The sequence below is a fragment of the Neolamprologus multifasciatus genome, chromosome 17 (genome assembly GCF_963576455.1).
Source record: "Neolamprologus multifasciatus chromosome 17, fNeoMul1.2, whole genome shotgun sequence".
In the NCBI taxonomy this organism is placed as follows: domain Eukaryota; kingdom Metazoa; phylum Chordata; class Actinopteri; order Cichliformes; family Cichlidae; genus Neolamprologus; species Neolamprologus multifasciatus.
The window spans coordinates 3,406,232-3,434,000 of NC_140455.1; the positions used below are offsets into that span (position 1 = coordinate 3,406,232).

Consider the following 27,769-nt stretch of genomic DNA (forward strand, 5'->3'; position numbering starts at 1 on the left):
CTGGAGACAGGCCAGCAGCCAGTCACAGGCCAGGACCTGAGGAACTCTGTCTAAACTACAAACTGGGGCCTCATCTGTCTGTAACACAGAGGAACCAGTGTACAGTAGGGCGCACACAAATGACACACACGGGTTACAACATCTGGAGCAGGAAGTGTCAGCTAGTGTGCGTTCAGAGAAAACACTTCCTACTGCACGTGCACCGTGAGTCATCTGTGTTTAAAAACAGATTATTAGATCAGTTTCCAGGTGGTGGGATTAAAATAAACATGACCTTAAAAGAAAATATGAGAACAATGAATGAAGGGAAATTAAAAAGTAAAATGAGAACAAGTTATTACGACATTTTTAAATGTGAAATACAGGGTTTATGAACCTGCTGGAGCTTTCTGCAGATTTCCAGCTCATCTGTGATTGGTTAAAAAGGTGTGTGCGTGTATGCGTCCACGATATGACAACGTGAGGTTAGAGCACACACTTTGTTACTGCTGTTCAACACGACAGGTCTTCAGTGTTTCTGCCTGTGACACCAGCGCTCAGCCACAGATGAGAGAAACCCACAGAAATGCACAACCAGGTGATAAATCCTCGACTTCAAACAGAGCGCTGGATGTTCATGCTGGAAACGCAGCTACACTAGCAGGCTGCGCTAAGCTTAGCTTCTATACACACAGCTGGCTGAGCAAAGCATCAGCTGCCATTTAAAGTCTGACATTAACACATTTTACAGAGCCTGGTCGCTCAGGGAGAAACAGCACTGGTTTAAATGACCCCTGAACTCAAATCATCACCTCTGGCAGGTCATGCTGCATCGTCAACGTGACAGAGACAGGAAGTTCTACCTGGGAGCCTCCGGCGATGGGGATGACACAAGTGAGGAGATTCCCGACAACCGTTTCCAAGGGTGCAGACAGACCATCTACGTGGACGGTGTAGATCAGCCCCAGGCAGTTCTGTTCAACCAAGAAACACAGAGGTCAAGGGTCAACGACAAACCCAGCACCACGAGGCCACAGCAGGGTTTCACACACAGACGGCTGCAGACTCATTTACACAGCGAGGCTGCAGAGTCAGCACGGTCTGTCTTCAAGTCGCAGCTAATCTCTAACAATGCTCGAAACTTATCAGAATCAACAGATTCAGTTTTATTTTGCATCCCTGTGAAAGACGACAATAATAAATGTGCAGCTTTGTTATCGTGAGCTCAAATATGAGCCTTTTCTCAGACATTTCTATGTCTCTGTCCCAAACTACTGTTTCATGGTCAGAGAGAATGTCAGGAAGTCTTTACCAGACTTTAACGTCCAGATTTCAGAACTGAAGGTGGCAGTCGCGGCTTTTTAAAAAGAAATACTACAAAAAGTAATTTTCTGTGTCCAAACTTTGCACTGTAAAGTCTTAAACCACGGATGGTTGAACAGAAAATGCTCTGAACCTGATGATTTGAGAATGATTTAATAACTTGTTTAGAAAGCTGTGTGGTTTCATGTTGGACGTGCATGCATGTGTAGATGCACCCGTGTGCAAACACCACCACCTTTGCCACAAACAGAATCAACACATAATCCAACTCCAGCCAATCAGCTTATTAGTTCCTTCTTCTTTCAACATTCACTCATCTTTTAAATAAAACGTATATTAACTGAATGTTGTGTTGTTGTGTCACATCTACATACATAAATGTCACATGTGGAAAAGCTGTGTGAGCCGTACCCTGAACACCTCGGTGTAATCCAACTGGGACACCAGCACCAAGCTCTTGGGGGCAAAGATCTTAGCTGGTTGGACGACGGAGAGCACCTCATCTGCTTCGTCCGCCTCGCTGGCCTCAGCCTTCTGCAGCTGAACACAGGCTCACACATTACTGTCACGTTCAATTATTCAGTTTCAGTTGAATCATCGTTTGACACTGAACGTCTGATGGCCGTCTCACCTGGGGGTTGTCCAGGCCCTCCCAGAAGGTGAAGCAGGCACAATAGTGACGGTCCGAGTTGATGTCAGTCAAAACCGCTACGAAGAAGGAGGGAGGCAGCTGATCGGGAACCAGCTGCCAACCGCTGGGTTGGCAGAACTGAAGAGCGAGGAGGAGGGGAGGAGGGGTGGGAAGGTGGTGGCAATATTGGGGCAAGAGGTGAAGACGCAGTGAAGAAGAGAAAGATAAACATTAGCAAACGTATCAGACAGTAGATCACATGGTGGGACAACACCTCGATTCATCCAGGGCTGAAAACATCTCCAACTGCACCACAGCTCGCCATGAGCGACGGCTCCGTATATGACAGAGATATACGTGGGCGATCGTGGCTCAAGAGTTGGGAGTTCGTCTTCTAATCGGAAGGTTGCCGGTTCGAGCCCCGGCTCGGACAGTCTCGGTCCTTGTCCACTTCACCCACCACCTACTGGTGATGGCCAGAGGGGCCGATGGTGCGATATGGCAGCCTCGCCTCTGTCAGTCTGCCCCAGGGCAGCTGTGGCTACACCTGTAGCTGCCTCCACCAGTGTGTGAATGTGAGAGTGAATGAATAATATAATTGTAAACCCCTTTGAGGGGTCCTGAAAAGCTCTATATAAATGCAATCCGTTATTATTATTAGTAAATCAATTCCCGATTTCTATACAATCGGTTATAGTGTGTAACATTTAAATATTGACTTAAGAAATAACTGGAGCCGTCGATTCTGTCAGAGTGTTGACACAAAGCCCACAGAATCAATATTTACAGGGTTTTTCTTTGTCTTTCTTGTGTCAGTTGCTGTCAGTTGCTGTCAGTTAGCTGACGTAAGCCTGATGTAAACATGGACCTCCAGTCTAATTAAAGCCGTTCATGTAGCATTTTTATTTTTTGTTTCTGAATCACAGCGCAGATATGCTTTTAACTCGCCGCCCCCTTTAACCACACTGACTGCTCAGACAGCCGACCTAGATTCAGACACAGGCCGGGACTGATCCGATGACAGGATGTGAATATTTCACAATGGCTCTGCAGTTTGTTATAGATTCAGGACATAATTTCAACCTAACGTCCAACCTTTATGCAGAATATCTAATCATAAGCTAGAAAATATGCATAGGAGTGAAAGTCACTGTAAGCGCTGAGGGTTTCTCGTCAGTAACTAACTACTTTAAACGAACTGAACAGGACAGAAACGTGTATTTAAAGTGGACACGTGAGGTCAGGCTGACATGGATAGGTTCAATATGAGCATCAACAGCACTGCAGTGTTTCTGCACATGCTCACGTATGCATGACAACGAAATAAACAGTATGTGTTTAAATCACATAAACAGGTGGTGGCAGCTGCCTGACAGGGCCTATAGCTGCCGAGGGGATGGAAGCGCTAACTTGGACAGATTGAACTGTCACACAGATACATGACTTACCAGCTCTACGCCTTGTGGGAATGGGCTGTCCTCCCAGTCTTTCTCAGGAAACCGCTGGAGAATGCGACCTTGACCTTCACCTTCCACTGTGCAGAGACAGAGAGACAAATCCACAGGTCTGAGTGCGTTCCTTACAGCTAGCTGTTGTCTGCTTGTTTCTACCAACAGTCCTCTGAAGCATGAATGAGTGAAATACTCATGTAGTTTTTTTACCTGGAAGCTACCTGATGAAGCTAAAGTTGAAGTGACACATGATCAACGAGCTCATGTGTAAAAACCATGTGTGCAATACGACTGTAAACGAGCCAGTCTAATGACTGCAGCTGTATTGACGAGCTCATTGTCAGGCCTGTCCTGTAAATGGGTTCACGTGTGCCTGCTAAACATTAGTGAGATGTGTTAAAATGCTGGTTTGCTGCTGGTTAATGAGGCCATTTCCTTTGTTGGTCAGGGCCCGGCTCATCACAGCGGCACAATGACACAACAATGGCGGACTTATGTAACCACCACAAGCCCGTCTTTCAGCCTAGGTCCAGCTGAAGCCCAGAAGGCTGCTTAATGGCGGCATTCATCCGCAGAGAGAATACACTCAATCCACCCAGTACAAAGGATTGATATACAGAACACAACTCAGCAAATCAAAATGTAATGCTAAATAAAGAAGAGGTGCTCACCAGCATTAGACAAACCTAAAACATTATGTAGCAAACTGTGTCTCAGAGAAAACAACAGAGCCTGTGGGCCTTTACTGAGAAACTAAACCAGAAGTACAGACGATACAAAAACAGAAAGTAGCTCCCAAAACACGGGAATTCATTCTGTCGCCTGTACACGAGTGTTACAGCGGCGCTGTGGGGCGAGGCTGTCAAAGAGGCTCCGTTTCCTTTCACTTTAAGACGAGTGCCCCTCATTCCCACTGTGCCACAAATAACAAGCAGCCATGTCCTTAGAGAGCTGATGCTGACCCCACACACAACAACTATCACTTACTTTGTCACCACAAACTTCTTTTTGATCAGCTGATATAAAGCATATGGACATGTAAACAAAAGGCATGTGTGGAACGCAAACAATAAGCAAAGAGTCCCACAAAAACAAAAACCCAGCAGAAATGAGACGGAGGACGAGCTACGAGGTTGTTATGATCGTTTCAGGCTCTATGTTACAACACTTTGACTCCACGTATCAAATCTGCAGAGCCAAAACTGATAAACTGAGCCAGCAACACACCTTTGCCCTCTAACTGACAACAGGACCCCCACTGCTGCACTGACCAGGTCAGAGCCAGCGTCCGTTTGTCTGCAGAGCTGTTCAGTTTCTCCCAAATGATCCTAATAACATGTGGCTAGAGATACATTATATCAAGTTTAACATCAAACATAAAGAAAATAATGAACGCAGGAAAAGACTCCTGTGGTCATTTACACAGGCTGCCCAGCAGAGTCGACCGTTAGCATCTGACTGTGTTACTGACAGTCACGCCAAAGAAGGAGGAGCACAACTGTGTTCACAGCTTTACTGCGATTGGCAGCAGCGAGCAACCAGAGGCTGGAAAAAGGAAATTATATTCAGACTTCAAGTGATTAGGGGCAAAATAAGTGAAGCCACTACCAGCGAGAGTGACGAATACAATCAGAGTGTGGAATGCTCATGAGTGACGTGCAATGAGCACATCAGTTCCTCTGTGTGGTTGAAGAACGAGCAAGCATAAACACACTGTGGTGCAGGTTTGTGTGATAATATAAAGTATACTCACATCTTAATATCACAGTATCTGACTCTACAAACTGGCTCCCAGTATGAACTGGGCTGTGATGTTTGCCTGCATCCATCATTCTCAGTGACGATGTTCAAATGTGAACAGTTCTGTGTCACTGATCTATTTACTTTGTTATAAAGGACTTTAATAGTGTTTGCTTTCATTCAGTGCTATACCCTAAACGCCTACTTGAAGTTGCACGAGTACAATATATGAAGGCAGAGAACATGACTGTGCCTAATCCATGGGCCCCACAAGTGAAAGCACAGGTGTAACGTCTGTAACAGACAGCTGCAGCAGGCATGAGGGTGAAAGGCCACAACAAGTCCCGAGCTACAGTAACACCTCTGTACGATCTGCTGGATTACAACTGACAACTCCTACGTAAACTCACTGTCAGAGCTGATAGAAGCACATCCAACTAAGAGACAGGAGACGGGTGCAAATGTGAATGTGACGAGTTAGTCTACGAGCATTTGACCAAACCTGTTCATGGGGATTTTGGGGGTGGGAGGGGCTACCGAAGGTTATTTTGAAATGTATGACTCCATCAGAAAGTTACGACAGGTAGGTTAGGGTGACAGACGTGCTGCATGCACACAGATCAGGAAAAAACTCAAGAGACCATCTCACCCAACTACAAGTTGTCTGCTTCAAACACAGCTGTGTGGAATAAAAGCTCAAAGTTCAAAGTGCAGATCCAACGGTCCGATGATGAAGTAAAACTAAATACATCTAAAAAGTCTTCAGCTCTTACAGGGACGGCACGTCGAGTGCAGCTCAAACAAACTTTTCTAGCCTGACGTACACACCAGAGCAAGTTCACAAGTTCATTAATACAACCTGGCTGCTGATTGAATTCAGCTGTTGGCTGGCTCTATATGCATCATACTCAACATTAAAACTATTTCCATTGTCCTCACAATAGGAAAGAGTTAATCATGTTACAATGCTGATTTTTATAAGTAAATGATGCATCAAAGGAAAGCAAACCTGAAAGCGAAACAGGTTTTTTCAGCTGGCAGCGATCAGAGTCAAGTCACGTCTGTAAAAGTCATCATAGTGCCTGTTCTAATGTCTACATATACACATGTTATATCTACGTTGGTATACTGGAGAAGTACAGCTGTAAAGCTTGAAATAATCCTGTAACCGTAGGTGCAGACTGCTTCAATCAAACTTCCCATCATAAAGTCAATTTTTCCAGCTCCTGCAGGAATTCTGTTCTGTATCATTGAGTGAAGTTCAGTTTGTTGGGAGTCACTTTGCTGCTCCATGAAGTCCGTGACAACAGCTGCATAAGAAACAAGCTTTGAAGTCCGTACTGCTTTGGTCAAATAAAGCCGTACATAGCCTGTATGATGGTCTGCAGGTAGGCCACAGCCCGGGGCTGTCACCTCCACAACATTCAAACTCCTCAGTTTTGTCCTAACAGGACGCACTGTAACAGCATGTGTCTCGTTTCCACATCCAAGCTAGCACAGTGAGACCGACAATCAGCTGGGCCAGTATACTGTGATATTAAATATACATGTGGCAGTCCTTCACCTGGTACAGTGTGTTAACATGAGTGACACGCCCATATTACCAAATGCAGCAATTCAAAGCCAGCACTACGTGAAACATCGTGAAGAAATCTGATTAAATTCTTTATTTTAAACACACTCATGCTGGACGTGATTCTGCACTGAAACCAGAAGCTGCATGTCACTGAGGTGCAACCTGAAACCCATCTGCACAGCTTCATTAGATATATCAGAAAATGATAACCTGATAATAACAAATGCGATTCACAATTATATTCTGTTTTGTTAGCATAGCATTAGCATGAGGCTCATTTTCCATGGTCTCCTTCGATCATTCAAAGAGTGCAGGCGATCTAAAACAAGTGGCATGAAAACAACGTGACAACAACACGACTTTGCTTTCAACAATCACTTTGCAATTAAAACGAATCGCTAATGGGTCATCAGCCCATTAGCCCCCAGTCATACATCCCATAAAGCAAACATCAACACACAATTTAAACAGCAGCTCAGCAAAGGGTGCAGTGGTTCAAGCAGCAGCAGCAGACCGCAGGCATGAGAGCAAACAGAGCTGCTGCTGATGCAAGACAAACGTTTCAGAGAGCTCACTCTCAGTCTGAGCGGCAGGAATGTGCGTCGAGTAGAGCGGCCTTGCAAGCAGATGACATCCAGCTATCAGCCTGACCTGCTGTTACACAACAGCAGGTTAGTGAATGGATATGTATTATTTGCACTGAGGCTTTTCATCCTTGGCCATTCTCAAGTTTTCAGTATAACCAGGTTCTAACATGTCCTGGTCCGTGTTTTAAAACAGCATGTTTCTGGGATCAGTGTCCTTCACACACACACTCCGACAATCAACTGGTTTTTACTTTGAAAGATCAGCTGCTGCCAACCAGCTAGCACCAGCTTCTACTTACTGTGTAGCTGACCACGCCCTTAATAACATTCAAAGACTGGCCCCAGAGTTACACAGGGTACTCCACAATTTCATCCATCAACTACAACACTAGTCCTTGTTCTGCTGTAAAGATGTGCTTGAGCTTGAGGGCCAATCTAACCAGAACTGTACCAACTGGAAAAGTGGTTCATGCTACATCAAGCTCACTTAGGCAGCAGAGCAAAAGATGTGCTGGTGCCAGCTGCAGTCCAAGATGGTGCTAGTTACGTTTAGAAGCAACATCAGACTCACTCGTACTTTGCAAATGACAAATTCAGCTTACTATAAACAGGGCTATTTAACTGTAAGCATTCTGCTGACCAAGTCACATTTTCCTGTCAAGGATAATAACGTACATTTCATCTTAGGAGATGACAGCGTGGCCAACTTTTAGGTGTAGCATTACGGTTCCTGAATCTCCAAAATCTCAAAAGTAGCTGAAAAACTGATAAGTTGCACATGACCATTTGGATACAACTCACTTTATGTCAGAGCTGAAGACCTAACCAAACGTCAGCATCCTGGTTATACTGTGGTTCTAGCACTTCTGACCTGAAGTGAAGCACCTCGTATCTCTGCCACTTTAATGCTATTTCTCATGTCCACTGTCAGCAGAGCCATCTTCTGCTGACAGTAGGGCGGGGCCATATCATACCGTTCACGGTAACACCGGTATAATGTTGGGCAACGATAAGAAAATGAAATATTGCGATAGAATATGGGTAAAACGCGCATGCGCAGTGCCTTTGTTTACATACGTACATGGCGGCGACGCAGAATGAGAAGAGCGAAAGCGGATCGTTGAATGAAACAGATGAACCAGAACTGGTTTGTAAAAATGCTGCAGCTTCACTGGTGTGGAACTGGTTTAGCTTTCGTCCGTCAGATACACAACAAAGCACTATTTTTTGTAGAGCATGCTAGCGGGCCGTCGTTATTACCGTGTTGTTTGGAAAATACGGCACACTTAAAATCAATCCTTTGATTTTTCTGAAAGTCGACAGAGCCCCTTATAATCCCGTGTGCCTTATGTATGAACTCTGGCTGTGTTTACTGACCTCGAAACGATTTTATGTACACGGCGCTCGAAAATCTGTCAAATGTGTCAGGACGACTTTGCTAAGCTACGAAGCCGCACCGCTTGATGGATTGTTGGAGCATTACGGCTGTCGTAGGCGGAGCCTCGCGGAGTGATACGTACTGTGCTTCAACATAATGTTACCGTATTGTGTGTGTATAACCTCTTTTTACGTTTTGTGGATATTATACATGGTTATGCTGAGGATATGTCGGCCAGTTTCCACTGGAAATGCCTTTTGGTTAAACTGTCAGCCAGGAATTTGCATTTGTACTGTTAAATTTTTATATAACTTTAATGCAGATAAAAAACAGCTGCTTGTTTAAGTGAAAATACATTGATGGGGGGTTTTTTTTGCACTAATAATGTTGTGGAGTTGTAAAGTATTTTGTCTAGTGTCAATTATATCGTCAGTTATATCGTTATCACAAATGTTCAAATGTATATCGTGATATTTTTGGTCATGTCGCCCTGCTCCAGCTGACAGAAGTAGTCACACCTCCAAGATGTGTTCAGGTTGTGTTGTTCTGATTAAATCACAGTGATAACCTCTCGAACAGTCGCTCACGGTCTTAGTTCATGTGAACAAGGAAAGTGTGCACAGGGCTGTTAATTATTAACCTACCGATATAATCTGTACAACTGCTCCGATCACATGCTAAATCAATCTTGTATCACCCACAACATGCTCACACACACAAAGACCTGGAACATTGTAAAAATGTCAGAGAGAATGAGAATGAAGCCACACCGACTTCAAACACCTCAAACAACAAAAGGAACCCCTCAAAACGAACTGGTTTAAAACCACAGTGCTAACGGAGCAGGGTTAAAGCACTGTACTGTGTTTCAGTTTAGACATCCACCTCATGAGTCAGAGTGTTACAACCGTTATGCTTTTACAGAGACAGAGACATGTCCAACTAACTCTTCCCCATCAAACAGGTTTCTCATTCAGGTTTGAGCTATACTACTTTATCCCACAGTTACAATTGGAGCCACAACCCACTGTGATCAAGAACACATGAAGATGACCAGCTCATGCAAAGGTTACCAAAAAATGGTAGAAACACAAGAAGGTGAAAGGGCAGGAGAGGGGAGGACGTGGGTCAGCGCCACAGTTAAGCGATGACTCCTCACATGTGTGACTGCTGGCAGTGACACAGGATGAAGGAGCCTGAATGATCATGTGATCCCTGAATGATGGCATTCGGGGTTGAACTGAGTGTGTAGCTGTCTGTGTGTCACGCTCCTGCTGCTGAAGCAGACCGCAGCTTCTCGCAAGCTTCCAAACCACAGTGACACGACATCAGGCCGTTTCTATGGTGACAGCAGTCAGGACCACAGAGTCTGGTGTCTTTTCGTGCTGGTGTGCAGATTTGTAACTATGTAGGCTGGTCCGAAGCAACGTCACCACCGAACGAGACCTGGGAGGAGGTCTACATGCACTGCAACTGTGTTTCTGGTATCTCACGTTTTAAACTGCTACAACATGTCCAATGTTTCCCACCCTTTTAACAGCAGCTGTTATTTATTTAGCAATCAAAGATCAAGTTACAAGTGAACACTCCCCTCACTTTCCTATTCTGGAAGTTTCAGTGCTACACGTGATCTAGCCGAGCCCTTACGAGCTTCTTTGCCCCAGCAAGGTGAACATTTGTGGTCCTGGATATCATTCAGCTACATTTCCAGTCTCTCTTCACCATCTTTGACAGCAGATGGCCAAAGAGTCTTTGCCACTATCACAACCTCCTGCAGACAGCGAGCTGGTTGATGCGCTGTGGGCCAAGCTCAATCTGAAAGGATGGAATTGGAGCACGTCCACAAGATAAGAGTTTCTCTAGTCACAAAGCACTTAACAACTACGCGAGGTAGTCGTGTTGAGCATTTTAAAGGGGAGTGTTCAATAATTCATTTCATAAAACACGAGCTTGCTTCCTTTCACTTGTGCACTCAACCCATTACAGACACAATCTTCTCTTCCTCACAGAATCTTTGTGTGGAAAACATCGATAATGCCAAGATGATGCAGCTGCAAATGCTCACATCATTAACATACTCTCCACATTGGAACCACATGGGCAGCTTGCATGGACTGAATCAGATAACATCTCCAAAGCAGAACTGAGGCCTTCGTGGTGAAAAGCTATGACTTCATCATCACCACACCCTCCTGCTCTTTCTGCTGTCCGCCCAGCTTACGCACCATCGCTCACTCGTGCCATTCATCCAATATACTCCTCCAGGTTTCTGTGAGTGATCTAAAGCACACGGGCTCCTCGTGGGTCAGAGCTGACACAGTATGGTCCAACGTGCCTGAAATCCATACAGCCGCTCAGCACATTAATAAGAAACACTTGCCATTCAGCAGTGTCTCTCAGTTTGGTGTTGGATAACACGATACCCTCCAATAAGACGATCGCTGTTCAAACCTGACTGGATGAGCAAAGACGCCTTTTAAGAATCAAACACAGAAAAAAAGGGTCCATCTGGCAAACGCCGTCGCCCTGGAGACAATGTGGGACGTTTTCTTTGTGCAAAAGCTCTTCAGCAAACTCACATCCTTCCTGCAAAAAGCTCCCCCCCCCCCCTCCAAAGCTCCAAACAAAAAGAAATGGCTTTCCAGGAGAGGAAACGGCCTCACAGAGAGGCCCAGCAGAGCGACCAAACTTTCAGCTGTAGGATGCCACTTGCTTCACATCTAACACGTCACAAGGCTGACGATTGATAACATGAGCTTAATTTCTTCTCACGTTCACATTTGGAGCTACATGTTGTTTCCAGCTGTCCTCTGCTGCCAAACACATTGAAGAGCACGGGAACAAAGCCAAGGCTCAACACAGGCCGTCCACTTCCCAGTCTCTCTGAATCAAATCCACCCACCATTCAACTTCCACTCGACACTTTCAGACAAACACCGTCAGCCTGTTACTCATTCACATCATGTTCAGAAACAGCATAAGACAACACGGAACTAGTGTTTTCATTCAGATATATATGTGCGGCTCAAAATAGACTTAAAATCAGTTCACATGAGACGAGAATCTGTGGATTCCAATCCCGATCAAGGAAATCCCTCAAAGAAAGCTCACAGAGCAGCACGTTGGTAACCTCACTGTGGTTTTGCTCGACACTGATTGGCCCAGCATAGAGAGAGCAGTGCATCTTCTACCGTTGTGCACTCTCCTCTGCTGGAGCAGCAGAACAAACAAAAACACAACTGTTTGAAACTGTCAGAGTTTCTGTGGGTTTGACACATCCTCCTGACTCTGCCTGTAACCCTGGAAGACATTTTTTCTGTGATGTAAAGCAGCGGTCCGCAGTCCCGGGCCATGGACCGGCACCGGTCCGTGAGTCGTTTGGTCCCGGGCCGCGAGAGTCGAGGCTCGGGTGTGAAATTGATGGTTTTCAGGGTTTTTAATCGTCAACTCCGTTTCCCTGGGTCTTTCCCCGTGTGTTATGAATAAATCTTCTTCTTTGATACTGGTACTGGTTTTATTTTGTTGTATTATCCCGACACCTTACAGGCCGGTCCATGACAGTCAGATATGAACGTGGCAGAAAAAGGTTGGAGACCGCTGCTGTACAGCACGCCTGACAACATCACTCGTTTCAATCAACTGAACTCTCAGTTCTGAACTATGATCTCTGATATCCTGAGCTTTAACACTTAGGTCAGTGCTTTTCATTATCAGTACTCAGCTCGAGTCAGTTTTAGATGTTTTCCATTACAATAGAGTACCATGGCCAAAGGTCCCGCGCAATGTGACAGGGACACCACATATAATATTTAAAAAAGCAGCAGGTAGCAGTTATTACCACCTAATGGAAAACCCTAACCACCAAATAGGGTTAAGCTGAGTAGCTGAGTAGGCACGAGTCGAAAAGGGCTTTTGGTGACTGCCATATTTAATATCTCATTAGCTAAGCAGATATTAAAATGTAGCTCTAAAATACTTTTGAAATCACAAAACACTAAAAGACTTGTCCTCGTAAACAGGAGCACCAATCTGAACAAAACATTGCATGTAGTGGAGCTACAACCACAGCTTATGTGCTCCATGCAAACAGTGATCAGACACAGTGGATTTAGATTCACATGGAATCTCTTTACTGGTCCTTAAATCTGTATTTATGTATTTATATATGTGTGTGTGTGTGTGTGTGTGTATATATAATATTCTGCTCACGCTCTGTAACTTCTGTCGGTGCTGTGCTTTTCGAAACCGAATTTCCCAGAGGAACCCACCCGAGGGATTAACAAAGTTTTATCTTATCTTATCTCTTATCTTAAATTCTATATTTGTGCGCTCTAGCTGAAAACCATTCAGCAGCAGTACACAGCTGTAATGAGGAGTAGTTGGTACTGTATGCTCTCCAGCGCCATCATAAAGAAACTGAACTTCCCCTGTCGCAGTTCTTTTAAACACAGTGGAGAAACTTCTTAAAAATTTGTAGCAAGTTCTCTGAAAATTGTGTCAGCGCCACACACGCACGCACACGCACACACACAATCTATTGACATGTGTCATCAGTTTTTGTGACACATCTATAAGGAGGACGTGGGGCATGGTGGGCAATGAGGGTGTAAGAGCTTCATCAGGATTTCAATACTTTGGGAAACCTGATGGCAACAAACCACAGCACAGAGTAAAGACGCGTTAATTAATAAAAGCTGATTCTTCTTCACATCCTTACATACAGGAAACATGGTCCCGGCGAACACGATGTAGACTCTGCTTCCGTGTTCTCCCCCCGAGCACGGCAACAGGAAACTTGACTCAATAGATGTGTGCTATTGCGCCTTATCACCTGGCACCCACACCTCAGTCTTTACTCAGAAATGCATTAAATCCCTTTAATCATTTCATTTTCTCCCTCTGCAGTCTCCTACGTCACACTAACTTCCATGGCATTAATCACCTACACACACATAACGGACGTGACATCTGGTTACTTGGGCAACCAACAGCCAAGAAACAACGACGTGTCTCATAAGCAAACAGGAACCAGACTACGAGACAATGAAGGCAGACAGCTCTGTCGGGACGGCCCCCAGAACACTGAGCAGTATCAGGCACCCCTCATTTCTTTATATTTTACGTTTTGGTCCTTGGACTCGAACATTTTCAGAGGATTTTTGCTTGTTTGTTATTGTTATTGTTGTTGCTAACAATAACGCATGAGTCATTCAACCAATAAAAAGACATTTAACTGAAAGCATGAACCAAGTGTTTGGTCTGCAGAAACTGGACTTGAGAGAACAAACTTTCAGGCCTACAGCAGACAAACAGTATCTGAAAGTGACGGCCTTCAGAAACAAGAGGGAAAAGAAAGCTGGCAGATTTCAGCTGATCCACAGTGATCCCTGAAGACTCAGCAGAAACACGTTCAACAGAAAAAAGTCTGTCAAGAAGCCATTCTCAAGGCACAGGCTGACCAAACGGCACCAGAACTGGACTGAAAACTAGATCATCAGAGTGACGAGTCCACAGCTGAAGTGTTCTGGTTCAAAGTGTTATCAGTATGTATGACGAGGTCACAGGGGGAGTTTCTACAGCCATCTGTAAAACATGGCGGAGGCTCTGTCATGGTTCAGAGCTGTTTCAGCCAGTTTACTGTGACAAGTTGGGGCAAAACATAACAGCTGACCTGCGCACAGCACCACCCTAACACAGGGGTTCATTAGCACAGCTAGCCCCTCCCTACAAACATGTGCCAGCTCCTCCCTTCTCACAAAAAGATAATGAAACAAACGGATATTTTCCTGGAAGTGCACAGGTGCACGTCCCATTAGCTGAGCATCACAAACACTCAGAATTGTCCTGCACATCTGAGTATGTCATGTCTGACTGAAGAGTGCGTTCATATCGCAGCTGCAACCTCTAACTTTAATCCACACAAATACATGATGTGAATTCAATTGATTAACCTGATTATTTGTCCAATATGTAGTTTAATTAAGCCACTCTGAGTCTATTATACAGAGTTTTATAAAAGCTCATTTTCATGACTTTTTCAAAGATCTGTTCTTAGAAATGTGTCTGAAATTTTCACGATTAATTCATTGATTTTTCACACCATACAAACACGTCCATCTACTGCATTATATAACATTTTAATTAAAAGAAGACCAGGTCTGTTTTACAGGAAGACATGCAGTGAATGTTTACTCAAAGCTACATGACATGATGTGACATTTCTATCATACCTCTAAGCCTGCTAACTGTTAACCAGGAATGTAGCTAAAGCATGACGTCAATAAGTTTCAACGATGTTGTTCTGGGGGAGGAGAGAGCAGCCCGGCACAGACTGGGAGGGGCACGCGACCTCTAATCTGTATATTCAAACCAATCACAGGCTTCGTATGAGATTAGCACGAGCACAGTGGGTAACTGAGGGGCAGATTTGATCTGGAGTCCATGTTAATAGAGATGAGACTTAATCTTCTACCACTGGTCAAGTTTCAGTAGTTCTTACTGCAGGAAGAATAACAGCGAAGCACTGATAGCAGGACGTCTGCACAGTGCCAGCTGAATGTTGTTCCTTTTCACTAATGGTATTAGTTTCTTTTAAAAAATGTAGAACATTAAAATGAGCATCGTCCTCTTACATACATAGTGATGTGGTTACCACAACAGGCAGCCAGCTGCACGCAGCCCGCACTGCTAATCCTAACAACCCCCATCTCATCTTTAAATCAGAAGTGCTCCGGACACGCTGGAATCACCCCGCAGGGTTTGCAACGATTGCTCCCTTGAGCTCTGACGGGCTGACTGTGAGCGGCACTGACTCAGCCTTTGTCCTGTGAGGGGACAGCGAAATTCTCCAAATTCCAGGGAAACCATCAAAGCATGAGGAGGGAGGTATCCATGGCCCCCTTCACACACACACACACACAGAGTCAGTTTAATATATTCTGTTGTCTCCACCTTTAAACAAAAAGTGTTTTAAACCATAACGTGTGTAAAATTGATGACTAATCCTCAGATCACAGATTTTAACTGCAGTGAGTCTTAAACACACTGACGAACACAACCATGGATCCCTTCATATAAAATCAGCATCACAAAAACACAAATTTGTCCTGCACAAAGTGCAACTTCAGTATGCCATGCCTGACAGAAGAAGAGCTGTCTGCTGACAGAAGTGGTCCACATGGCCGGTACGAGCCTTTATGTAGAAGCATGTATCTGTACCCCAACACCCACCACCCACCACACACACACACACACACACAGACTGGGGGCCCTGGGGCCATCGTCTCCCTCATGAATAACAAGCATTCAGAAAAGCAGACAGACTGCTGTATGCAGCACAAGGCAACACAGCGAGTCCTACGGCCAATCAGAGTCACCGATTACAGTCAGGTTACTGCATGTTCATCTACTGAACCACCATGAGAATAGCAACAGTACTTACTTGGCTAACTTAATCCACGTGTCATGTGTGCTGCATCCTGCACTCTATCCCAGCACCATCCTCACCTAAACTAGTCGCCATAATTGATGCAATGACTCGTGCCATAATTGATGATGTCGACGTGTCATATACTAATACCATGTGTTGACAGTTATTGAAGTAATCCTACACTAATCAAAGAAAAAATGGCAAATTAGTTGACTCGACTCGAGTCCTAGTGAGGACACACCTGAAGCTGAGCGTGTATGACTCTCACAACACTCAGCATCACGACAGCCATCACTGAAAACAGCACGCAATAAAAATCACTCCATGTTTATAATCACATAATCATAAACTGGGAAAACTTTCAATTGAGCCCAAATGCTGCCACGACTAACTCAGACTTTTCAAATATCCACATTTTTACTAGTCCGTACGCCAAAACTGTTCTTCACAACCAGCAGACCACATGGGGGTAAACGTTGCCATGGTAACAAAGCAAACACTCAGAGACAGCCACAAACAGGCAGGCCATCAGAAGTTGCATGCACACACACACAAGCACACACAAAGCTGCAGTTCACCACAACCACGGCTGTGACCCAGCGTCACTCTGTCCCCCCTATGAAAGGCAGATTGTGTGGGCTATTTCTGGAGGGCCTGAAAGGCTGCTGCTCTGGAGCGATGGAGGAAGTGGTTGCCCACAGGCAGGCACTGCTGGCAGCATCACACACACTCCTCTATCCTCCCCAAGCCCCCTCGCTTCATCTCACTTGCAATATGAAATGCTTTTATTTGCCCCCTGAGCCTTATGAAGCGTCACGTAAATCTGTCCTTGCATTTGCTCACTCAGTTCTGAGCGCGCCTGTAAGCACCACAGAGCTGCAGCTTCGATACTCCAACCATTCAAACTGGCAACGTCACAATATGTTCGTACCAGATGATGCCAGCACATACATATTCCTATACTTCTACAAGAACGTGGTACAGAAGATGTGCGTTCTTATTTGATTGTTATAGAAAATATTTTAAATAAAAACACGACAAAGACTGATGCACGTGAGACATGGCATCAAGTCTTCTGAAATGTTATTGGTACCAACACCAAAGGTTTCTGTATAACTTATAACACACCACCTTTAGAATATAAAATCTCACAAATAATACTTTTAGACATTTGTGTTGGAGTTCATCATTATTAGAGTGAGTTTTGAGTAATGGCCAAACCGCTTCGTGGTGGGGGTCACACCAACTTCTAATCAGGTGAACACTTGTGCCAAAGAAGAAGAAATTTCCCAAGACAACGTAAAGGCAAGCAGGTGGACAGATTAAGAGAGGATATCACAGGTAAAACCTACTATTATCCTAGATACGGTGGCTGCTGTAGGACAAATAACTCTGGCTGCTGTTCATCTGTAGTGAGTAGAGCCTGTTGTCCACAGCTGTCAACATGTTTTTACTCTGGAGGCTGTAAAACTGTGACAGGAGTGCGAGACGAGTCGATAAATCAGTGAGAGTCCCTTCTGACTGCTGGCAGCCGTAATGAGGTGAACTGTTGAGCATATTCTCCACTTTCTGTCTTTAAGCGCTGCTGGTTTTACCACCGTTAGCCGTTTACTGGCATCCGTAAAACTTCCTTTGAAGTCGAATACTGTTTGGCACTTTGCAAATAAACTCATAGAATGTGAGAATGTAATCAGAGACCAAGACTGTTAACTTGTAACCAACTGTTGCCGCTGTTAAGCCGGCTCGTTAGCTGTCGGTAGACGGGAAGGTCACAGGTCTAATGTGCAGACAATAACTGCAACAATATCAGGAATCAATGAGCATGTTGATGCACATTTTCCAGTGTTGGAGGCCTGACTTTTGATCTGATGATGATGCTTGAGATGAGGAGGAAGACTATGACGTTTTGTTGGTTTTTGCTTCTTTGGTGAAGGGGACGCCTTCTCAGATGACAAAACACCAGGTCTGATTGTTCACATGTTGAATGTGAAATTTGCTTTCACAGCACGAGAACGTGTTCTGTTCTCGTCCGTCTTCAGCTCCAGCCACCACACGAGGAGGTGGAACGGTGACATCTATCTCAGCCGCCATATTCACGATGCTGGGACAATGTGGTGCCTTCCACAGACCGCTGCTCACTTCTATTTATCTTTAACCCTTTAAGACCTACCATAGAACCAAGTCTGCCAGAGCTTATATTATATTTTTACATGCTGTGGAGCCATTTTTGGGAGCATTTCAAGTTGCTATACATCAATACAACCATTACAGCCTAAAATTTAATAATATGTCTGCATTAAGTGCATAGTAATTACATAAATTGCCCAAAAGTGCAATAAACTACAAAAAAATTTTGTAGTTTATTGCAAAAAAAATCGTTTTTGTTTTTTTAACATATATTTCTAGTTAGAGAAATTTAAGAGGCTTATCCCTCAAAACTGTAAATACAAAAAAGTTGCACAAAATATTTTCCCACCACAGGAAATTTATTTTGAGTGTCTTCATAGTTTTATTTTTGGAATACACCAATTTTTATACACTGCAGGAAAAACAAAAATAAATATTATAATGCAAATTTGCAAAAAAGCAGCATGTGCATCAAAATAAACTATTTCCAGCAGTGCAATATGAGTCCTAAGCATCCCAGAAACCACACAGAAAGTCAGAAAGTCAAAGATAATTTTTAAAAACACCAGTATAGGCTCATGAGGCCCTGATGGTAAAAAACTACATTCCCGCGAAAATGACGTCACTTCCGGTTTCGGGCAGGTCATGGTGGACATGTGATAGTTCGCGCTGACGTCTGTAAGAAGTGTTATGAACAGCTGATCGGATCGGCAAAGCGTGTTTCTGGAATATTATGTTTTTGTTGCTACAAGTGCTTTTTATGCAGTTTTTGCAAAGCTATATGTGGAAGGAAACTGTGACCGAGGACAAGCTGATGGCATAAGATGTAAGTACAACTCCTCCGGTTTCATATGCAAAAAACATTATTGCGCTAGCTCACGTGGTTGCAGTGCTACCGGGATTTAAAAATAGTTGCGCAAAACGGAGCGTGCTGCTCCGACCGGCTTTAAAGGGTTAATGTACCAACTCAACAAGTTTATAACAATACATCAGGTTGTTCCAAGATGTAATAAATGTATATTTATGAGTACAATATTCATTTTTCTGTCAAATAACCTAAAAAACAACTGACCGCACCTTTAAATGCTTTGCAGACATTCATATAAAAATCAGATATGACTATAAAGCAGTGCTGCCGAGTGATTTGTAAAATACATCCTGATTGTGTGTGTACAGTGTAAATGCTCTATCAAAAATCTGCAACTTCACATCGAGTATCATCACACGGTCCAACCCTAACACGTCTCGGAGACGCGCTGTATGCACGCGGTGTGTGAAGAGGAAGTGATCCGAGCTCTGTCACAGCTCTGCTGCCAATAAGATTCACAAGCTTCAGCGCTGAAACCAAAACACACTTTTGTTCTTTCTTTACAGAAATTGTTTTCTACGTGGAATCACATACTGGAAATAGTTTACGCTCTAAATCACTTATGTGAAGTTCATCGTTGCTACAGCTAAATAATGCATCAGCCTCAGTCATTCGTTCAAGTCTGAACTTGAAACATGGAACTTTAAACCCAATCTCCACCACAATCACTGCTACAAATCTGTCCAGTCAAGAGTCACATCACACTGATTGATGCCACTGACGTCCTGTTAGCAGTGTCACAACTCCACTATGACAGACACACCATGACACACACAAGCCCGATTCATGCTCGGTCATCCCCTCGGTGCCCCTCTCCGTGTCCTCCTTACTTGACTGCAAGCTGTGGAGATGTTTTTGTGCGTAAAAGGAGGCTGGCTGCCAGGGCTGTCACTGCAGCCTCAAAACAGCCATCCTACATTCTGTTTAGAGCCGCCACAATGACCAACACCCTCAAACTGAGTGCCAGAGGCACACAGACCAACTACAATAGAGCCTGTGTGTTTGTGAGTCTTGAATGAGACCAACTCGCAGAGCCTCAAACCAAACACGCCTCTTTCCTGGTTTTCAGACACGCACTGGGGGACAATATGGATTCTCCCTCTGGACTTCTTCGCCTGAACTTCCTGTTTGGGCCTCAGACTGTGAATCCAATTGGTCGCCAACTCGGCACACCGCTGTCAAAACACTGTGACATGCTGAGTTTTTCAAGAGACCCTCTCTAGGACAACCACACCTCGGGGCAACTGCGAACTCTTCCCAAGCCGCAGGCAGCCATCTTGGCTCTAAGTAGGGCTCCACAGATTGTCTAAGGCGGCATCTTAGCAGAGCAGAACAGTTCCCGGATAATCAGAGGGATGAAGGTTCAAGGTTTTTCCTCTGGGTGCGCATCCATTAGAAAGTCAGCAAAGGGACACAAAAAATCTGACAGATGGACGTCGTGTTTGTGAACACCCACATGGTTCCTCTAAGAGGCAGATGAGCAGCGATGATGTCAGCCCCGACAACCTGTCAGTGCCCACGCTTGCAAAACATTCCACTGAGTGACAAGCAGCAACCACCCAACAAGCACACACACACGTAGACAGGATGCATGAAATATTTAGACACAGGAGGAAACGCCACTGTACTGCAGAATTCCTGGTATTCTTATACTCGAGGACCTTTCATTGTTGATGCGAAGCCAAGTGTTTTCTTTACAGTCAGCTAGTGCCAGCACACTGTAGCTGCAGCATTGGTAGAAACCAAAGTAATCCTGCATAAACACATGTAAAGTCAGAAATCTCCAAATAAACAATAATGGAAGCTTTGCATTTGGAACCAGAAGAAACTAGAAGATGGACCCACCAAGCATGTGGATGAAGGCGAAAACGTCCTTGTTGCAAACGGGGACGTTCACCACAACAACAACGCCTTCAGCCTCTAGAAAGGCAACGTTAGTGTAGCCACACCAAAACTCATCATCACCCTCAAAGTGTTTGGTTTTTATGAGGCACAGAGCGTTTGATCCATTAAGCCACCGTGGCTTTAATGTCTGCTTCCCAGATGCTTTTTACTGGCATGTTCTGCTCTGCAATGCATTCAGGCACTGTAGCACAGGAAGGGGAGTTTCTGCAGCGCTTGCAGCGTCCACGTTATAACATCCTGTATTCCCCCCTTCTGAAAGAAACATACAAGACGCAATAAATGCATTCATGTGTCAGAAAAGGGGATGTAGGCCACCCCAGCATCACGATAAAAGCCAGTCCAGAGCCTGCTTTTAGCCACAGGGGCCTCGTCATGTTACAAATTTGCCTCTTCTGAATAAATCATAAGCAAAAGAAAAAAATCACTCTAAATAAAAGACAACCACGTTACAAGTTGCATGCTTCCGTTGGATAGGCGAGCTGAATATTTCATGATTAAACGGGCCATTATACTGCACAGATCTAGGCCAAGGCTCAGGCTGAAGGGAGGGGGGCTCAGATAACGGTCCAAACCCCGTCCCAGCAACGCGAGGGAACACAGCTCCGGTCCGAGGGGGCTCAAGAGGGGGGCAAAGCCATCTAGGTCAATCCAGACAAAACACACACAAAGAAAACAATAAGCAATTGCAGCAGGAAGAAGCGTCGATTTGTACTTTTAAAGTGATTTGATCAAGTCCAGGTGGACGTCAACGCAGCGTGGCTCTTCAGGACCCTGCAGCCACAACAACACTGACAAATCGCTGTCACATCCTGTGTTAAGCTACCCCTGAAAAAAGTCATTTTCCCAAAACGCCACTTCTAAGGCTTGCAGATGAGAGAGAACGGGCAAGATGCGGGAGAATAAATCCGTCTTAGGTCTCACCGACCAAACCGAAAGCCCCTCAAAGCTAGTCCTAACGTTAGCTCTTAGCAAATGAAGTTAGCCCAAGTTTTCTGTCACCGGAGTGAGGCAGCTCGGTTTCCCGAAGCTAAAACGCCATTGGAAGTTGGCGGTTGTAATGGAGTTCTCCGAGCAGCTTCTCCTACAGTCACAAATGTGACACACCGGCTGACAGCCTCGCATTCAACTACACTAATCCCGTGAGGCCTGCGCGCCCCGGTCTAAAGTTGAGGCTAGCAGCCAACTGACAGCGCCCAAGTCGGTTAGTTGTGAACGGGGGCCTGGCCCGTCCCCGCCTCCCTCCCCTCCTCCTGTTTGCCCACAGCTAATAATACGCCGTTAAAGCTAGCAGGGGTGGCTAACTCAAACACCCACCTCGCTTCTCTAGGTCGTAACCGACCACAACAAAGTAGTCGGCGAGCCTGGCCATCTTGGAGGCTCACGGCGACAGGCCTTTAGCGCTAAATCCTCTGCTCTTTGTGCCGTCAATAGTCCATTCACATCCTGCCGGCGACAGTAGCATCCTTCCAGCTGCACCCCGCCGCCATACTGTCAGTCTGCCTTGCCCTGACAGCGGAGAGCCGCGAGTCTGCGCACTGAGACACTTCCAGGGAGGGGCTGCTCGACAGGAATGTCCCATGTGGGGAGCCAAACCAGCTCAGGGGCCAACAGTCTGACCAAAACCTATAATAAACTCAAAGAAGTTTCGACAGTGCCGGCGCTAAAGGGGTGAAAGGTGGCGACGGATCTTCAGTGCCCTGAAAGAAAGAGGAGCCACAGAAATGTAGTGGAGCTGCCTTTCCTGAAGCGAACAGCCAAACGCAGGCCTCCTTAAGGGAAGCCCAAACGTTTCAACTAAGACGCAGATTCACCACAGAAGCTAGGAAGAGTGGTTCTTTTTAAAAAATGATTTATTTATTTATTTTTAGCTGAGTGTTTTTATGTTCACTGGATGTTTGAATCCGTGATTAGAGGGGCACACTCTGAGATAAAGCTAATATTAATACAAAAAATACCGTTTTTATTGATTAGTCAGTAATGAAAACAATTGTTGGTTCACATGAGTCCACTTCTGCTGCGACAAAGTTAGTAAGCACATGATTACTGTGGCAGATTGTTTTTCATCCTCCATCTTCAGATGCCAACATTACAGGTGCACCTCAAACTGTTCCTTTGCTTGACCGTGCAGACATCACAGAGATGTCGTATGCAGAGATTAGGTTAGAGCAAACATAATGACACGCGTGATGAACACACGCGTTTGAAATGACCCTCGTTTTGAAAATGATCGGCCTGAATGATGATCCTCCAGACCTATTGCCTTCTTTCTCAAAATTTCCTGTTTGTGCTTCGTCTGAATTGTCGTCAGTCAAGGAGAAAAAAAGAGGAAATTTCAACTTAAAAAGACAGTAACTTTGTCTGTTTTACTCATATTTCATCATGCTGAAAATTAACCCTTAAAGTAATGACAGGAGGCTGGAGCTCGTCTCAAAATCGATTTCTGTGAATCAGAAATCGACCCCCATTTGTTCTCCTGTGTTATGGATGCAACAGCAAGTAACACCCGGATGGGTTTGTTCTACAACATTTTCCCCACATCAGTCTGAACTGCTGCGACTTCTTCTTTTCTGGCTCGCTCTCACCTCCATCGAGTCCAGAATGCAGCAGCGAGGCTTCTTAGTGGTTTAAGCAGATAGCATGACATCACCACAGCCTGGGCCTCCTTCCATTTGTGCAGTGTTGGTTTTACAGAACTCATTTTAAAGCGCTTTCAGTCTTTTCCTCCAAATAACATTTTATGATGGGGAAAACATTCATAGCCTCACCTGGCAGGATGATATTCCCAAACTGTAAAAACTGCTCAGTTATTCTGACAAAAATCATCATTCACACTGGCTCCACGTTCCTCAGTGGTGCCTGCAATCCCAGATGACCCAGCACATCCTCAGAGGTCCCGATGGCTCGGGAGGGATCTAAATAATACTCGACCGTCGGTTTTACAGTCATTGCTATTTGGCATATTGCTTTTACTGACTTTTCCATTTTTTCATTGTTTCATTTAACTTGATCTGAAATCAACTTTAACGTTTGGGGGTTTCTTTGTTTTACGTGAGTACTCTGCTTCTGGCTGTACAAAGCCAATGTTTAATATGCAAACATTTATGTTTTGTTCCAATAATACATTTAGCACATAGCTCCACTTTAAGTAGGTTGAGAATTCATATTCCAAAGGAATGTTATGGGAACCATTTAGTGGCACAGATTAGGCCCAAATTACCATTCAGTCATTAATTATCTGCTCCGTGTGAGCAGAGGCCCACACCCTCAGCCTCAGTGCCAAACCATACAAAGATACTGTCAGATTTGCCAAAATGTTTCCAAGTTTGTGTAGCCAAAACATTCCCCCAACTCCACCGTCTCTCCTCACGGCTACACCACACTGATTGAGGCTACAGAGAATGGTGCAGTGTCAGTTTCTATGATGCAGTAGTATGTAAGGAGGCCTAATAGCCCACATCCGTATGGCCTGTCCTTGCTGTCAGCACTGTAACAGCCTTGAGAGACTCCCAGCACTTCCTGTGCTTTCACCTTTGACCTAATGCTCCTATCGCTCTCTGGTCACAAGCTTTCGTGTCCATGGGATGTCATGTTTTTTTGTGTTTTCCTGAAACTCTGTAAAAACTTGGCTCTTCTCCTTTCTCACAGAGTTATCTGTGACCCGGGGCTGGGCACGATGACAATAGGCCTCCTCTTTGATAAGGATGGCTTTTGACAACCAAACCATGTTAAGAGAAGATAACATGTAACTAAGGCCACTTGCTGCTGATATTAATTCTGTTTTAACTTTGAAGCATGCTTGGTAGGTTGCCCGAGAAATGACAGCGGCGCAGTGCTTACAAAGATGGGAGGACAAGAGCAGCTCCATCGCTCTAACCCTTCAGATTAAGCAACGCACATCACTGAAACAAGCGTGAACTCTGCAAATGTCCAAATTATTAGTTACTAGTACTATGGCCTTTGACTTTAAATGAACATGCTGAGCGTCGGTGCTCTTAGCTGGAAATGCTCTTCCTCTTTCGTTATCAAGACGCTGAAGCTATATACAGCAGGTTAGATTGGCAAAAGATGATCAACCTGTTACTGAGCTGAGTTGCATTGGCACTCGTGGCACTTGAACATCAGTCAAAAGATCAGTAATGCTGAAAGATATAAAACCAAATCCTTATTTTAGCGAGACTGTTCCAACCCACCCTTTGATGCACTATGACCTTTGTTGCACTGTGAACATATGAAAAAGCCCAACATGAGCTGTTTTTTTGGTCTCCTTGGTTACCAGATGCTAACGAAACCAGAACAGGAGCTACCATGCAGTGATGGGTATCTCCCTGACATCATTTTCATGCGGTTTTGGCGCCTTTATCAATTGAATTTAGGCCTCAAGTGACTTGAATATCATTGCATTCTATTTATTTGACATTTAATGCAACATCTTAATACATTTGTGTGTAAAAATAAAGACTCTGGATTTGCATGAATTAAATGAAATCATATAGGTCAAGCCAGATTGGTGCATCGTAACTTGGTAGTTGTTTTTCTTTCAGCGTACATAAGATGGCCCTGTGCAAGTGAAGATTACACATCACAGCTTTACTCATTTACTATATTCAGCTACCATCTCATCTTTGTGTGCACATTTTATTTCTAGGAATAAAGAAGAAGTGAGGCGACATGCCTGTCCTATCACTGATCCTCTTCACACATGCAGCCCAATTAGAGCGCAAAGCAGGTCTGTGCAGGATGCAACAATCATGTGACTTCCTGTAGACTAACCAACAGACAGGAAGTGGTTTGAAGGCCTCATGCACATCATTGCTCTTCACGGGGCTATTCCAGCAGCTGACTTCCCCTCAGCTCAGGTGAAGCATAGCATATGAAAATGCTTCGCTGAGCAGGTGCTGAACCCTTTAGTTGATTTCTAATGAGGGATGTTTTAATATGACACACACACACACACACACACACACACACACACAGTCTCATGTCTGTCACTGAGGTAATTTGAGCTCTGCATACACAAAGGTAATGTGGCCAAATATTGTATGTACACCAAACTGCTGCTTGCTCAGTTGTAACTAAGTGTTTGTACCCACAACACCGAAGATGAACGACTATAAACAGGAAAAATAGTCCATGCATTTACTACAGTAAGCATTAAATGCACTGGATCGTGTACAGTGCTTGTGTTCTCTGCTTGAGCACTCAAAGCCTTTTCTACAACATGCCTCGTTCACCCACTCACACCCTTTCATACAAACACTCTGTTTTTCTCCTCAGGTGTGTCCCGTGAATCATTCCAGGGAAATCCAGGTTGTGAGGGGCCAGTCCACTTTTTTATTTGATAATCTGGGACTTTGACTCAACAGATGAAAAACAAACAAACAAAAACAGATCATAACTGAATAATTAGAGACTGGATGCACACATCCTAAAGACTTTAACTCCAGAGATCTTACATGAGAAAGTCACTCGTCATGAAACCCGCTCTGTAACTGTCCAATAATTCTCATTTTTCTGAACTCAGTAAAGAGTCGTGTCAGAATATAGTTTATTCACAAAATGTCTTAAATGAATACATCCTTACTCTTTAAGGTTGTTACTTTTTAAGCAACCACATGTACAGTGGGGCAAAAAAGTATTTAGTCAGCCACCGATTGTGCAAGTTCCCCCACTTAAAATGATGACAGAGGTCAGTAATTTGCACCAGAGGTACACTTCAACTGTGAGAGACAGAATGTGAAAAAAAAATCCATGAATTCACATGGTAGGATTTGTAAAGAATTTATTGGTAAATCAGGGTGGAAAATAAGTATTTGGTCAATAACAAAAATACAACTCAATACTTTGTAACATAACCTTTGTTGGCAATAACAGAGGTCAAACGTTTACTATAGGTCTTTACCAGGTTTGCACACACAGTAGCTGGTATTTTGGCCCATTCCTCCATGCAGATCTTCTCAAGAGCAGTGATGTTTTGGGGCTGTCGCCGAGCAACACGGACTTTCAACTCCCGCCACAGATTTTCTATGGGGTTGAGGTCTGGAGACTGGCTAGGCCACTCCAGGACTTTCAAATGCTTCTTACGGAGCCACTCCTTTGTTGCCCGGGCGGTGTGTTTTGGATCATTGTCATGTTGGAAGACCCAGCCTCGTTTCATCTTCAAAGTTCTCACTGATGGAAGGAGGTTTTGGCTCAAAATCTCACGATACTTGGCCCCATTCATTCTGTCCTTAACATGGATCAGTCGTCCTGTCCCCTTGGCAGAAAAACAGCCCCATAGCATGATGTTTCCACCCCCTTGCTTCACAGTAGGTATGGTGTTCTTGGGATGCAACTCAGTATTCTTCTTCCTCCAAACACGACGAGTTGAGTTTATACCAAAAAGTTCTACTTTGGTTTCATCTGACCACATGACATTCTCCCAATCCTCTGCTGTATCATCCATGTGCTCTCTGGCAAACTTCAGATGGGCCTGGACATGCACTGGCTTCAGCAGCGGAACACGTCTGGCACTGCGGGATTTGATTCCCTGCCGTTGTAGTGTGTTACTGATGGTGACCTTTGTTACTTTGGTCCCAGCTCTCTGCAGGTCATTCACCAGGTCCCCCCGTGTGGTTCTGGGATCTTTGCTCACCGTTCTCATGATCATTTTGACCCCACGGGATGAGATCTTGCGTGGAGCCCCAGATCGAGGGAGATTATCAGTGGTCTTGTATGTCTTCCATTTTCTGATGATTGCTCCCACAGTTGATTTTTTCACACCAAGCTGCTTGCCTAT

General features: G+C 44.6%; 1 protein-coding gene across 7 annotated transcripts in view; it reads right to left on the reverse strand.

Moving 5' to 3' along the window:
• sbf1 (SET binding factor 1) overlaps nucleotides 1-22,538 on the reverse strand; it is a 49,146-nt gene extending 26,608 nt beyond the window's left edge. For 2 of the 7 annotated variants that reach the window (XM_085138941.1, XM_085138939.1), the window contains exons 1-6: nucleotides 22,309-22,534; nucleotides 3,382-3,467; nucleotides 1,934-2,071; nucleotides 1,714-1,842; nucleotides 843-953; nucleotides 1-78 (exon numbers count right to left, since the gene is read on the reverse strand). In XM_085138941.1, coding sequence (XP_084995067.1) covers nucleotides 1-78; nucleotides 843-953; nucleotides 1,714-1,842; nucleotides 1,934-2,071; nucleotides 3,382-3,467; nucleotides 22,309-22,363 — 597 coding nt within the window. In that variant the 5' untranslated portion in view covers nucleotides 22,364-22,534. Of the gene's footprint in view, nucleotides 79-842; nucleotides 954-1,713; nucleotides 1,843-1,933; nucleotides 2,072-3,381; nucleotides 3,468-22,308 lie in introns of all 7 variants that reach the window. The other 5 variants (XM_085138940.1, XM_085138942.1, XM_085138944.1 and 2 more) reach the window with 5 other exon arrangements.
• Nucleotides 22,539-27,769: the final 5,231 nt, after the last annotated feature.